This window comes from Agelaius tricolor, unplaced genomic scaffold (assembly GCF_023055355.1).
Source record: "Agelaius tricolor isolate 1412-34295 unplaced genomic scaffold, bAgeTri1.0.p SCAF_32, whole genome shotgun sequence".
Taxonomy (NCBI): domain Eukaryota; kingdom Metazoa; phylum Chordata; class Aves; order Passeriformes; family Icteridae; genus Agelaius; species Agelaius tricolor.
In genome coordinates, this window is record NW_027269292.1 from 6477171 (window position 1) to 6491661 (window position 14491).

A 14491-nucleotide genomic window follows, 5' to 3' on the forward strand; every position below is an offset into this window, starting at 1 on the left:
GTTAAATGGAGATGGGTACGCTGAAGCTGGAGGGACACAGTACTGTTGATAATCAGGAGACAATCAAACCAGAGTGGTGAGTTCTGGTGTGCTGAGTTCCAAGGGGCAGTGGAGAACAGAGTCTGATGCTTCTGAAGTGTTTATTGCAGTGAACACATCATGTCATCCTGTTTATAACCCTGGAGGCTCCTTCCAGTAATCCCCTGGGACAGACAATCCACTGTTCTGGGCAGACCTGCTGGTCTGTTTTCCAGGTGCTGAGGAAACTCAGCACAGGAATAGATTTTCTCTGCAAGCTAAGACTGAAATGAGGCTTTTTGTTGATTGTGGCGATCACATTCCTCTCTTGGCTACCCCGTGCTGTTGCTGTGTGGTTTCCAGGCTCTCCATGACTCCAGATGAGCAGAAGGATTTCTGGCGCCAGGTGCAGTTCACGGTGGACAAGGACGTCGTGAGGACCGACCGCAGCAACCAGTTCTTCCGAGGAGAGGGCAACCCAAACGTGGAGACCATGAGGTGAAGGGGCTGATTCCAGTCTCCTAAACACCATGTCCTGCTCAACATTCCCAGCCCAGGCTGCCTGGGAACGCTGCACAGCACCCACCGTGCCTCTGCAGCCACGGGATGCAGCAGCAGCGCCTTCCCCTTCTCCCACTGCTGCTGTAGCTCCCTTCTCTGCCCTATAACCCTGCTCCCATCCCTGAGCCTCCCTGCACACACAGGCACAGCAAAGGTGCTGTGGTAGGGCTGTGGGCAGGTGCTTGGGTCTGTGGTGCTCCTGGTGGGGAGAGTACAAGCACACCAGAGTCTGCTCCATGACAGTGTGACTTGTAAAGGTGTGACCTCAGAAGAGTTGGGTTTCATCCAACAGCATGGCTTGGAGTTTTATGGATGTGTTGGGCATCATCTCTCTTTTCCCATGGGCCATTAATTTCTGTCCTCCTAATCTTTTAAAATTCTCATTTTCTGTTTATATTTTGCTGTCTGTGAATGCCAAACCTTTTCCAGAAGTCTATGCCACAGGACTGGGGTTTGCAGCAGGGTTTCCCAGTCTGTGTTATAGCACCTCCCATGAGGCCCTGTGTCCCTGAGATGATGCTGTCACCTGCCCTCACCTGTCCCCTCTGCATTTGTGTCTGTGCTCCAGGAGGATCTTGCTGAACTATGCAGTGTTTAACCCAGCCATTGGCTACTCCCAGGGCATGTCTGACCTGGTTGCCCCACTCCTGGCAGAGGTCCTGGATGAGTCTGATACCTTCTGGTGCTTTGTTGGGTTGATGCAGAACACGATCTTCATCAGCTCCCCCCGGGATGAGGACATGGAGAAGCAGCTGGTGAGGCTGAGTGCTGGGCTCCCTTCAGCCCCCAGTTCCTGGGCTGGGGGGTCCAGCATGCTAAATCACACTCCAGAGCCACTACACCCTTGGGCTGATCCTTGGGGTTGCCATGTGCAGGGCTGGGAGCCGCACTTTGATGATCCTTGTGGATCAATTCCAATTCAGGATTTTCTGTGATTCCATGGGAATACCTGGTGGGTGGAATTGATCCTGAGGCACTCCAGAGGCAGTCACACCCCTCCTCCTTGTGGAATGGCAGCTGAGAGAGAGAAGAGCTCTGCAGCTCTGCAGCCCCGCGTGTCTCTTGCTGTCCCTTGCAGCTGTACCTGCGCGAGCTGCTGCGGCTGATGCACCCCCGCTTCCACCAGCACCTGTGTGCCCTGGGGGAGGACGGGCTGCAGATGCTCTTCTGCCACCGCTGGATCCTGCTCTGCTTCAAGAGGGAGTTCCCCGAGGCCGAGGCGCTGCGCATGTGGGAGGCCTGCTGGGCTCACTACCAGGTGAGGCAGCTGTCACACAGAGCACGGCACTGAGTCCTGCCTGAGTGCTCAGCCTCAGCCCTGAGGGTGTCCAGAAAGGCTCTTCACAGCCAAAACTGAGTCTGGGATTGTGGCAGAGGTCTATCTGTGTAGCAGGAGGATGGAGCCCTGCTTGCCTCTCCTCCTTGGGGATGTCTGGGATTCACATGGAGGTGTTTCAGGAAGTGCTGAACACCCACCTCTGAAGTTCAGGCTTCTCTTACACAGCTGGGAAATATCTTCCCAAAAATCTGCTCTGTGGTGCAAACCCTGGTGCAGACCTTGCTGCTTTGCTGTGAAGGAGAGAGGCTTTGGCTCAGCTGTGGTTCAGAAGTCCCCAGTAACTCACATTCTCAGCACTGGGCAGAACTGAAGGGAGCAAAATCTCTCACCAAGGACCTGCTTGTGGAGGGTGGAGGTGAAGCCATAGCTCTGCCTCCACCTGCTGTACAGCAGCCCCTGTGTTCCCATTGCAGACAGACTATTTCCACCTCTTCATCTGCGTGGCCATCGTGGTGATTTACGGGGACGATGTCATCGAGCAGCAGCTGCCCACTGACCAGATGCTGCTGCATTTCAGCAACCTGGCCATGCACATGAACGGGGAGCTCGTACTCAGGAAGGTAAATGCCCAGGAGCCCGTGTGGGACAAGCTCCAGAGATGAGTCAGAGTATTCAGAAACCCAGGGACTGCTGCTTCAGCCTTGCACCTCCTGTATCCCCGAGGCTGCCTGGGTGGGATGCTGCTGTTTGCCTGGAAAGGGATTTGCAGCAGGAGGAGGTGGCTGTTAAGTGCCTGGGAGGGGCAGTGTGGTTGGGATGACCCTTGTTTGGGTAAGCTGCTCAGGGGAGTGGAGCCAGGGCTGTGCCATGGTGCCCATTCCCTTTCAGCTGGCAGCGACTGGGGCCACGGGATGAGCTGTGGTGTGTGTGTGGCAGCCCCTGTGACCTGCCACTGTCCCCAGGGCCTTGGGTACCCCTCAGGTGCTTGGCAGGACACACCTTTGCTGAAGCCCAGGCAGCCAAACAGGAGGATGGGGTGGGAGGCCACCCCAGGCCTGCGTGTTGGTCCCTGGTGAGGGCTGGGGGGTGACTTTTCCCTCTCTGTCCCTCCAGGCCAGGAGTCTGCTCTACCAGTTCCACCTGCTGCCCCGCATCCCCTGCAGCCTGCACGACCTCTGCAAGCTGTGTGGGACAGGCATGTGGGACAGCGGCTTCATCCCTGCCGTGGAGTGCTCTGGGCACCACCCAGAGTCCGAGAGCTGCCCCTACGGGGGGCTGGTGGAAGAGTCTCCTCCTGCACCAGGAAGCGAAGGCAAGAAGGGCCTGAGGACACGGGATGTCTTTGCCTTCCGAAAATAGCTGAGAGGAACAGGGTGCGACGGAAGGGAAGGGCAGGAAGGATGTGCACAGGGAGAAATGTTCAAGAAAGAAATGGAGGAATAGCTCGTCAAGGCTCCTGAAAAGACTGGAAGGTGTGGAATGGAGGAGGAATTCAATTGCTCTGTAGGGGAAGTTCCGTTGCATGGGTGATGGAACCTGAGGGAAAGGCATCGACCCAGGAACTGTGTTTGGATTTGATTTTGTTAGAAACAAGCTTTTCTAGGTTTTAACAAGGACTTTTTATTCTGCCTCTGGGACTGGACTGGTTAGCAACCAGAACTTTCTTACCAATGCTGGTGAGAAACGAGAGCACTCGGGGGAGCCAAGGCTGCCCAGAGGTGTTGGTGGGCAGGTGGCAGAGCAGGGCCAAGGCCACTGTGCCCTCACCCAGAGCACAGCTCTCTGCTTCAACCAAACATGCAGCTTCGTGGCTTCTTTTTAAAGCCATAAAAGCCATTTTAATTATAATCTGCCAAAAATAAAACTGCAGACCGCTGGGATTGCAGGGCAGGTGTCTGCTTTGTCAGCAAGGAAGGACCGGTCACCTCAAAGTCTTGTCTCTGACCTTTTCTGGTTTGATAGGATACACTGGCTGGCATGATTTTATTCCATTTTTATAGAAAATGGACTGCCCCAGGTCTCAGAGCACAGCTGCTCTGAGTCAGGGTATTTCACAGCCACTGCCCAAAGTTTCCTTCTTCATGAGATATCGGGAAGGAATTCTTCCCTGGGAGGTAGGTGAGGCCCTGGCACAGGGTGCCCAGAGCAGCTGGGGCTGCCCCTGGATCCCTGGAATTGTCCAGGGCCAGGTTGGCCAGACCTTGGAGCAACCTGGGATAGTGGAAGGTGTCCCTGCCATGGCAGGGGGTGGAATGGGATGGGCTTTAAGGTCCCTCCCAACCCAAAGCATTCTGTGATTCTCTGACATTACAGCAAAGCTGTTTCTTTATGCTGACAGCTGCAGACTTTAGTACTTCAGTCAGTTGTTTCCAGTATGTTTCCCATTGTGTTTCCTTTGGCTCTCCTCAATTACTGAATATTTACTGTCCTTGCCTGTCACTGCCACAGCCTGTGGCACAAACACCCCGTGTGGGTTTTAGGCCCTTCACTCGGTGCCAGGGGTGCTCCCTGTCCCACATCCCAAAGTGAAAATGAAACCTGCCTTGTGGCAGTGGTTTCTGCTGAGCTCTGTCTGATAAAGCTTTCCCTCGGGGTGTTTTTGAAAGGACACTGTTTCTCCCCATGTCTGCTATAAATTTTGCCAGCCAGAAGCGGAGCTGGGGCCTCGAGCCCCGTTGCCAAAGGTTCTCACCAAACCCGTGGGCTCCCAAGGCGTGTCCTGAGCCAGCATTTGTGCCAATGGAGCCAGGGGAGCACTTTCCTTGTGGGGGTGGCAGCGGGCTGTGCCTCCCTGCACCCTGTGCAGCCCTGCCTGGCTGTGCTGCCCTGCCCCTGCCTCCCTCCACAGCTGTGCTGGGCAGGCTCAGCCCCAGCCCTGCCTCTCAGGAGTTCCGTGCCCTCAGCAGCACGAGGGGCACCACGGGCACAGCTGGGTGGGTTCCTGCACCTGACAAGCACATTTCCCTCAGAATCCCTCTGCAAAGCCTTACCCAGAGCTGTCCTGGAGCCCGTTCCTGCTGGGAAGGGAAGCAGCACCGGCCAAGAGCAGCGAATGGAAGGAGCCTTGACCCACTGAGGGCAGCATGCCAAGGGCTGCCCGTTGAGTGGCACAAGGACAGCTCAGCTCCTGATTTGTGTGCCTTCAGTCTAGAGGATGGGATCCTTCCCCTGGATGGGAGCAGTGGGGAACCCCCTGGGAATGGCACAGCTCTGAGCTGGCCTGGCTGCAGGGCACTGCAGGGCTGAGCTGGCCTTTGGCAAGGGACACCTCCTGTGAGGGCTGGGGCTGCCCTCCTCTGGGCAGGGAGCTCGTGGAGATTTGTGTTTCAGTGACAATAAAAGTTGGTGTGAGGCTTTTGTGTGTCCATTGCTGTGCAGGCTGGGGACAGCAGACGCTGTCCCCCAGCTTGAGCCGCCCCTTTTGCTGCCCCTCAGGGACCTGCTGGGTGCCAGGGCTGCTTTGCTGTCCCCAGGCCCTGCTCCTGGGCACCTGTGGCACCTGGTGCTGGGTGCCAGGGCTGCTTTGCTGCCCCCGTGGCAGCACCCCATGGCTCCATCCACGTGGAGGCTGCAAGTGGCAGTGGATGATTTCAGGTCAGAAAAAGCAAACAGCAGAAAATGCCAGAAGCATCTTCCTGCAGAGGGACTTGGTGGCAGCTCCCCAGGGGGACAGCAGGAGGCAGACACTGCCCCGTGCCACCTGCCAGCCCCATGTGGCACGGGCATGGCCATGAGGCCTTGGCAGCACCGTGGCTGCTCCTGGTGCCAGGGCAGCCTGTGTGAGGTGTGGGCAGCTCTGCCAGGCCTGGAGGACTGGGCACAGGGGCACAGCCCCTGTTGGGCTCATGGAGTGATGGGCACAGGGGCACAGCCCCTCCTGGGCTCAGGGATGCTGGGCACAGGGGCACAGCCCCTGTTGGGCTCAGGGATGCTGGGCACAGGGGCACAGCCCCTGTTGGGCTCAGGGATGCTGGGCACAGGAGCACAGCCCCTCCTTGCCTCCCCACTCCCTGCCATGGGCTGGAGGCAGCAGCAAACCCCTCCCAGAAGGGCCAGAGCTGGTTTTGCTGCAGCACTCATTCCCAGCCAGTAAAAGACAATAGGAAGAGATGAAGTAGATAATTTGGAGAGTTATTTTTCCACTATTAAAATGTCATTCAGCAATGTGGAAATCACTCAGGATTCGTTTAGTTAAAGACTCTGCACTGCAGCTTTCCAGCATGGGGAATAAGCTGGGTTCTGTTCGAGGCAGGGCTCAGCTCTGGGTGTGCATCCTTGACCACTCTGCCGTGCCTGGTGTCCCCTGAACGTCCCAGGAGACCTCAGGTGCCTGTCCCCGTGCCCCTGGCACACACTGAGCCCACTTTGCCCTGCTTGGGGACACAAAGGGACGGAGCTGGTCCCCAAGGGCCAGCAGCACTCCCATCCCAGTGACCCAGTTCCAGTCTCAGCCTGTCCATTGACTTGTGATGCCTTTATTCAACTCACACTGGAGCTCCACAACCATCTGAGCTTGTCTGGGGGGACACAGGGTCAGTGAAAGCACCCTGGAGGCCTCTGGCAGTGCCTGGGACAGCACTGGGAGCAACCTTGGGATTTCCCTGCAGTGCAAGGGTGGCACATTGGACAGGGCAGTGCATTCCAAAGGTCCCTCTGACCCATCCCCGAGACTTTCCTTTGTGACACTCTGCCACCTGAAAAAACCTCCAGGGAACAAAGAAGCAGCCAAGCTCTGGTGCCTGCAGAGGAGGGAGGTGGGTGCCAGGGGCAGGGACCCTCACGTGGCATCTCCCCGGCGCTGCCCTGAGCGTTGCATTGGCGGCAGCTGAGAGCCCAGAATAGCCCCTCGCGAAGGTGCAGAGTCCCTGTAAGCCTCTTTAGCCCAGCCTTGAGCTGCCGCCTCCTCCTGCCGCCGGGGGAAGGGAGCAGGGAGGGACGGAGGGCGAGTCCTGTGCCCGGTGCTCTGCAGGAGCCCCATCCCGCTCCTGGAGCCCGGGGAGAGGGGAGCAGAGCACCGCAGGCACCTGGAGAGGAGACTGGGCTGGGGCAGGGGCACAGGGGGCAGAGGGACACGGGGCTGGCAGGGGCAGCATCGTTTGTCCTTGGCATTGAGCCCCGACCACACAGGTGCGGCCCAACTGCCCCTGGAGCTGGCTGCACTGGGGGAATTGTCACCTGGCAGCAGGGCTGGTGCCACATCCCAGGGCTGGGCGTGTTGGGCTGTGGCCGTTTGGCTCTTTTGTCACAGGACACTGCCTGTCAAATGAGAAATTACAGCTGACAGGAACAAAGAGACTCACCTGAGTTATGACAGGCACTAAAGAATTTCAAACCCCACGTAGCCTGTCCTGCCGGGCCGGCTGATTAACCCCGGGTGGCTCTGCTTGGGCCATGAGAACAGACCCGGGCACCGGCCCTGCCCTGCCCCAGGGGCTCCTCCTGCCCCTGGCACCGGCCCTGCCCTGCCCCAGGGGCTCCTCCTGCCCCTGGCACCGGCCCTGCCCTGCCCCAGGGGCTCCTCCTGCCCCGGGCACCGGCCCTGCCCTGCCCCAGGGGCTCCTCCTGCCCCGGGCACCGGCCCTGCCCTGCCCCAGCGCGGCGCTCCGGGTTCTGCAGCCTTTTCCTGGGCTCCTTTAAACACAAACACAAACACAGCTCGCCGTGAGCTTTCAGGGCTCCTGGAGGAAAAGCAGAGGCTGGGGCAGCCCCGGCAGAGCCCAGCGGGACCTGTGCCAGCGGTGCCAGCTCGGACTCGCCGTGGGAGCCGCTGGAGCTGCTCACCCCGAGCCAGAGAGCGGGGTGGGGACAGCCCTGGTGCTGCTGCAGGGGTGGGGAGAGCCCTGGTGCTGCTGCTGCAGGGGTGGGGAGAGCCCTGGTGCTGCTGCTGCAGGGGTGGGGAGAGCCCTGGTGCTGCTGCAGGGGTGGGGAGAGCCCCGGTGCTGCTGCACGGAGCTCAGCCCCACACCCAGTGCTTCCCAAAACCACAGCAGTGAGCACAGACACAGCTCAGGCACCCCAGCAAGGGCACCTGGTGTCAGCCAGACCTTGAGCGGTGCCTTTGCCACCTCTGAGGGTTCCTTGGCAGCCCCCAGTGCCCCATACCCAGGTCCCTCTGAGTTCAAGCTCAGGCCCTGCCAAAGCTCCTGCCCCGTGTGGCAAAGCAGCAGCAGCAGAAGGAGCAGCCCAAGGACTCTTCCTGGGATTTTTGATTTTGTTTGGCTCGGGTTTGTCTTTCAGAAACCACAAACGAGTTCAGCTTCTTCTGTCTGAGCCGGGGCTTGGCGGGGGCAGAGGCGGCCGGGGAGGTGCCGAGTGATGGGGATGTGCCAAAGTCCTCTCTGCTCTGCAGAGCCTTCTGCAGGGGAGAACGGGGCTGTCCCAGAGCCCAGGGACACGGCAAACACCCGGCACGGTGATCCCCGGCCCTGGCTGACCCCTGCCCTCAGCCCCGGGCAGAGCCTGGGCTCTGGTGAAGGCAGAGGAGAGGCTTTGGTGCTGTGGTGAAAGCAGAGGCTTTGGTGCTGCTCCTGCTGCTCAAGGCAGCTGCCAGGAGGGGCTGCCCGGCCCAAATCGGCTCCAGCAGCCGGGTCCTGCTTTCAGGAACCCAATTTCCACATATTGCAGGTGAGGGTGGGCGGTGAGAAGCTTCCAGCCGTGGCTGGAATCCCTGCGAACAGCCCCAAACAGCAGCTGGCCTCAGGGTCCCTGCCGAGGGGACCGAACTGCCCCGTGCCGGTGCCCACAGCAGCGGGAGCACCGGGAAAGCGCTGCTGCCCCTCCCCGGGACCGGGAACGGCTCAGCCAGCACGGGCTGGGCACATCCCGGGGGACAGAACGGGCTGGGCACATCCCGGGGATCGGGAACGGCTCAGCACGGGCTGGGCACATCCCGGGAGACAGAACGGGCTGGGCACATCCCGAGCATCGGGAACGGCTCAGCACGGGCTGGGCACATCCCGGGGGACAGAACGGGCTGGGCACATCCCGGGGATCGGGAACGGCTCAGCACGGGCTGGGCACATCCCGGGGGACAGAACGGGCTGGGCACATCCCGGGCATCGGGAACGGCTCAGCCAGCAGGGGCTGGGCACATCCCGAGCATCGGGAACGTCTCAGCACGGACTGGGCACATCCCGGGCATCGGGAACGGCTCAGCACGGGCTGGGCACATCCTGGGGGACAGAACGGACTGGGCACATCCCGAGCATCGGGAACGGCTCAGCACGGGCTGGGCACACCCCGGGCATCGGGAACGGCTCAGCACGGGCTGGGCACATCCCGGGCTCCGGGGCAGCCACGGCAGCACCACCCGGCCGGGATGGGCAGCGGTGCCAGGAGAGCCGGGGCACCCACCGGGGCACACAGCCGGGGCTCTGGGGCCCCTCCTGCAGGTGTGGGTGCCACAGCCGGGGGGTCACAGCCAGCCCGGCTGCGGCTGCGCGGAGCCCGCGCTCGGGCTGGCAGGAAAGGGTTAAGGCGCTGCCGGAGCGGGAACGGGAGCAGGGGATTCAGCTGCTGACGCAGGTAGGATCTGCCGGCGCATCCCCGTGCAGACACAGCAGCGTCACCCGGAGCCCCCTGAGAGCGGGGAGTGGGCGGCAGAGCCGGGCAGGGGCACGGCGGGGCCCTCCCTGGGCTGCCACCCCCCGGGGCACCGCCCGGGTCACCCCGGGATGCCCAGCCCTGTCCCGCGGCCCGGCCCAGCCCTTCTCCAGCAAACTGCGGCTGGGAGGAGGCTCCGAGCTCCGGATGAGCTCCGGGATGCTCCACACGGGCACCACGGAGCTCTGGGGCAGAGCCCTGCCGGGACAGCGGCACTGAGGGGCACGGAGGAGGCTCCACACGGGTCAATCTCTCTGCTCCTGAGTAATTCCTTGTCAGCTTTTGGATCATAAAAAACCCCGGAACAAGCAGGGCTGGAGTGGGTGACACGGGGAGAAAGGGACAATCAGGGAGGGGACAGAGCCCTGTGGAAAGGGAGGGACAGAGAGGACGCAGCCTCCAGGTCTGGAGCAAGACCTGAGCTCGGCAGAGCTGGGGTGGCTCTGAGAGCCCTTGGGATGGGGAGGTTCCCCTGCCAAAGGCCCATTCCCTGTGCAGGTGCATCAGTGCTGGCACCTGGGTCCTGGGCAGCGGCTGTGGGTCTGGGGACACCGGGGACACGAGCAGAGCCGGGCAGGGACTCTTTGCACAGAGCCACGTGTGCCACCCTCCAGCAGCCGCTGGGAAGCCAGGCCCGATGGAAATGTAATGGGATAATCGATGGCCCATTGTTGCTCGGCTTAATTTAGCTGCTCGGGCAGGGAATGAGCACAGGGAATGTACGTAAGCAGGAGCCAGGCAGGAGATGAATCAGCCCTGCAGCATCCCTGTGGCACAGGGGACAGGACGGGCACAGGCTGAGCCCCCAGACCTGCGGCAGCAGCCCAGGGCGTGGGGAGGTGCCATTAAAGGAGATTTACTTTGCTTTGTCTGAAATGGCTGCGCTGGGCTCAGCGCTACGCACCTGCATTGCCAAAACTGCCTTGGAAGTTGCAGCAGGAGCAGGGAAGGTGCTGGGTGTGCTGGGACAGGAGCTGAGTGCTGGCAAGGGCACGGGCACGGCCAGGGAAGGGTACAGGCACTGCCAGGGAGGGCACAGGCACTGCCAGGGAGGGCACGGGCACTGCCAGGGCTCAGGGAGGGCACAGGCACTGCCAGGGCTCCTCTCAGCACAGCCCAGGGGCCCTGCAGCCCTCCTGCCCCAGCTCCCTGTCCCAGGTGAGCCTGCCAGCCTGTGCCCACCCAGCTCAGAACGCAGAGGGTGTGATTTGGGGACAGCCCCAGCTCTCCAGCCTTCACACTTTGCCCTGGGGCTCAGCGGTGCCCACCCTGACACCTGGGGAATGGCCCTTCCTCCTCCTCCTCCTCTTTGTGTTCCCCGCATTCCTCCCGGCTGGCTCACACCCGCCGGGCCCAGAGCTCGGGCTGTGCCCGTGGACCAGCCCAGAGCTGCTCCCTGCCCCTCTGTGCCCGTGGATCAGCCCAGGGCTGCTCCCTGCCCCTCTGTGCCCGTGGATCAGCAGCCCAGGGCTGCTCCCTGCCCCTCTGTGCCCCTGGATCAGCCCAGGGCTGCTCCCTGCCCCTCTGTGCCCCTGGATCAGCCCAGGGCTGCTCCCTGCCCCTCTGTGCCCGTGGATCAGCAGCCCAGGGCTGCTCCCTGCCCCTCTGTGCCCCTGGATCAGCCCAGGGCTGCTCCCTGCCCCTCTGTGCCCGTGGATCAGCAGCCCAGGGCTGCTCCCTGCCCCTCTCTGCAGGGCTGTGGATCGGCTTTGCTGCTCCTTCCCCTCTGCCGGCTCCTGCTGCCCCATCCCGCCCCTCCAGAGCCCCCGACCATCCCCAGGGATCCCCATCTGCAGCTTCAGCCGGGATTTCCCTGCCGTGCTGCCAGCCCTGCCGGTCTCTCTGCTCCTGGCCCCGCAGCACCTCCCGTGCCACGCGGTGCCACCGCCACTGCCTGAGGTGACCCCGGACAGAGGCGGCCCGGCCCCGGAGAGCCCTGGGGATGGAGCCAGCGGTGCCCCCGGGCTGGGCGAGCCCTGGCCGTGCCCAGCAGGGCCAGCGGTGCCCCCGGGCTCTGCTCACGGGCCAGGGGCTGCCTGGCCCTTTCCGAGGGCCGGTGGGACACGCGCTGGGCAGCGATGGGAGCCAGGGCACGCTGCCCACGGGATGGGCGGCCCAGCCCAGCCCCGGTTGCCGGTAGCCGCTCCCGGGATGCCCCCGCACACGGAGATGCCGCGGGCCCGGCGCCAGCACCCTCCCCACGCTGCCTTTTATGGCCCTGCTGCAGCCACAGCCCAAACATGGCAGTGGGAACGCGGGGCTGGAGCCTCCCCGGGGCTGGCCCTGCCGCCGGCAAGGTGCCCCAGCCACCCCCAGCTCGGGCAGCCGTGCAGAGTCCCAGGAATCAGTGAGAATTGCAGTCCCGGCTACCTGGGCACAGCATCAGCACCACCCTGGCACAGGAGACCCAGGAGACCCCCCTGCTCCCTCAGCAGTGCCAGCGCCCCTGGGATGGCACCCCTGGGATGGGCACCCTTGGGATGGGGACTCCTCAGATGGGCACCCCTGGATGGGCACCCCGGGGATGGCACCCCTGGATGGGCACCCCGGGGATGGCACCCCAGCCTCGTGCCCAGCGCCAGGGTGGCTGCAGGGGGGTGGCAGAGCCAAAGCATGTGCTGGGCACTGAAGGAGCCAGCTCAGGAAGCACAGCAGCATCTCTGGTGCTGCCCAAGAGACAGCTGGAGTTCCCAGAACCTGCTCAGCATCCCCGGGGGAAAGCAGACAGCGAGCAGCAGCCTAAAAATAGCTGCCCAGGGCACACGCAGCCGCCTGAGAGAAGGGGAAGTGAAAAGGAAGATGGGCTGCAGCTTGCCAAGGAGCAGAGCAGCCCCCAGCCCTGCTCAGCAGCCGTCCCCCACGGCTGAGCTGCAGCCCTGGCTGCAGTGCCAGCATCCAGCACGAGGGTCAGGCATGGCACCGGGGAGCCCAGGGCAATGCCACCGTGGGATGGCACCGCTGTGCCAGGCAGGAGCCCGGGAGCCTTGGAGTCCCTCGGCAAAGAGCTGGCTCTGTTCGACCAAATGCAGCAGTGCAAGGAAGGGCAGAGGTTGGAGGAGCCAGTCTAACCAGTCAGAGCCCAGCCGTGTCTCCCAGTTGTGCTCACTCAGCACCTGGGGCTGTTCCCAGCCACACGAACCCGGCGTGAGCGGCACTCGGCACTGCCAGGACCAGCACACCCGCCAGGGGCTCACACAGCAGCAGCCTCTGGCTCGGAGGAATCCCCAGGCCATGGAAACGTCCTGCAGGCCCAAACTGAGCTTCCCACAGCAGCAGAGTGGGCTGGGCTGCGCAGGGAGCGGGTGCTGGACCACCCCAGGCACAGAATCAGTGCCCAAAGCCCTGGGCAGCAGGAGCAGGGCCGGGGAGCAGCCCCCACAGGGCCCTGGGTTGCAGCTGTGCCCTGCAGGGACCAAGAGCCTCCTTGCCCCGGGCACGGCTCCCATCACCTCCCGCGGGTCTGTGCAGCTCCCTGGGGTCGGACTAAGCAGCTTTGGAGCACCGAGATGCAGGGACAGCACAACACGTGGACAGCGCGGCCAGGAAACCCTTCTGGAAGCCTTGGGCACATAAATACTCGGTCTAATCCGCGGAGGGGATGAGGAGCCGGGGCAGCCGGGGCTCAGCAGAAGCTGTCGGGCAGGCGGAAGGAAGGAGGGGAGGGAGCTGAGCTGAGCTGAGCTGAGCTGAGCTGAGCCTCGGCTCAGGTGCAGGGGTGGAGAGCGCCCGACCGCAGAGCCGAGCGCTTCCTCCCCTCTCACACACGGCCCCGAGCGCAGCGGGGCTCGGCCCGGAGCGCCCCTGGCACACGGGGCTGGGTGGGCACCGGGCACCGGCAGGGCCGGAGCCTCCGTTCCCGGCCAGCAGCACTCCCAGCTCTGGGACTGTGCAGAGCAAAGCTGCCCAACCCAACCCGGAGGAGCTGGGCTGCACCCGGCTGGGCTGGGCTGGGCTCGGGGCGCTGAAATCCCCTTTGCTGGGCTCAGCCCAGCTCCTGCCCTGAGGGACAAGTGGCCCTGGGTGCCACAGGCTCCGCAGGAGGAGCAGCCATGGAGCACCTGAGGAGTTTCTGCTGCAGCCGTGCTGGGGACACACGCACAGACCCAGTTCTGATGGAGAAAATCCCATAATTACCCTCAGCTGCCAAGGAACAGCATCAGCTCAGGCGGTGAGAGGGGGAAGAGCTCCAAGGGCCTGTCCAGGGCTGATCTGAGGATGGTGAGGAAGGCGCAGGGCAGGATGGGGCTGAGGGGGGTGCCAGGCTCCCGCAGTGCCTGGGGAGGGATTCCCTTCTCCCCCTGCTCCAGCACTCTCTGCCTGCTGTCTCAGGCGCTGCTCTGAGGGTGCGGGGCAGGCAGGACCCGCTCCCCCAGCCGCGTGCTGAGAGCCCCGTGCTGTCACAGCCAGGGACAGAGGCTCTCCAATGCTTCTTCCCCCTCAATTTCTCCCGACTTGCCCGGCTCTAAGCAGATTAAAGACAGATGGTCTCTGAGGCTCCCTCACTGGCACCCATGGCTGAGGCTGCGGGGGGAAGGCAGGGCAGAAAAGAGCCCTGCGGAAGGGGGGGTCATTCCCCGAGGGATGGAGCATCCTGGGACCCGCTCCGGGTGCTGCCCTCCCTGCCCGTGCTGGCCGCAGCTCTGCAGAGCGGGGCTGCCTCCTTCCTCTGGGGCTGCCTCCTTCCTCTGGGGCTGCCCCGTTCCTGGTGAGCTCCAGCAGCGAGGGAGCCCAGCCGTGCCCCCACAGCAGCTGCTCCGGGTACCAGTGCCCCGTGCCCGCAGCAGCTACACAGACACCGCTCCACCGGGCTGTGTTAAAGTGCTGTGCAAGCACCCTGTGCGCTCCTGCAAGTGCCTCCTTCCTGAGGATTCTGCTCACAGCCTCCTCTGGCTGTGCTGGAGGCAGCAGCACAGAAAGGAGCTCACCTAACACGGCCCCGCGTGCAGCAGCAGCAGCAGCAGCACAGCCAGGCACTGTGAAGCCATTGAAATTTCCACGTGATGACCCAGTTCAGGGTGGTTTTGCCGCTGG

At 62.8% G+C, this 14491-nt stretch overlaps 1 protein-coding gene across 3 annotated transcripts in view; it reads left to right on the forward strand.

Moving 5' to 3' along the window:
- The window catches only part of TBC1D16 (TBC1 domain family member 16), a 31165-nt gene extending 25953 nt beyond the window's left edge, over window positions 1–5212 (forward strand). For all 3 annotated transcript variants that reach the window (XM_071451303.1, XM_071451304.1, XM_071451305.1), the window contains 5 exons: window positions 382–516; window positions 1148–1334; window positions 1658–1837; window positions 2332–2478; window positions 2972–5212. In XM_071451303.1, the coding sequence (XP_071307404.1) occupies window positions 382–516; window positions 1148–1334; window positions 1658–1837; window positions 2332–2478; window positions 2972–3217 (895 nt within the window). In that variant the 3' untranslated portion in view covers window positions 3218–5212. The remainder of the gene's footprint in view (window positions 1–381; window positions 517–1147; window positions 1335–1657; window positions 1838–2331; window positions 2479–2971) is intronic.
- Window positions 5213–14491: the final 9279 nt, after the last annotated feature.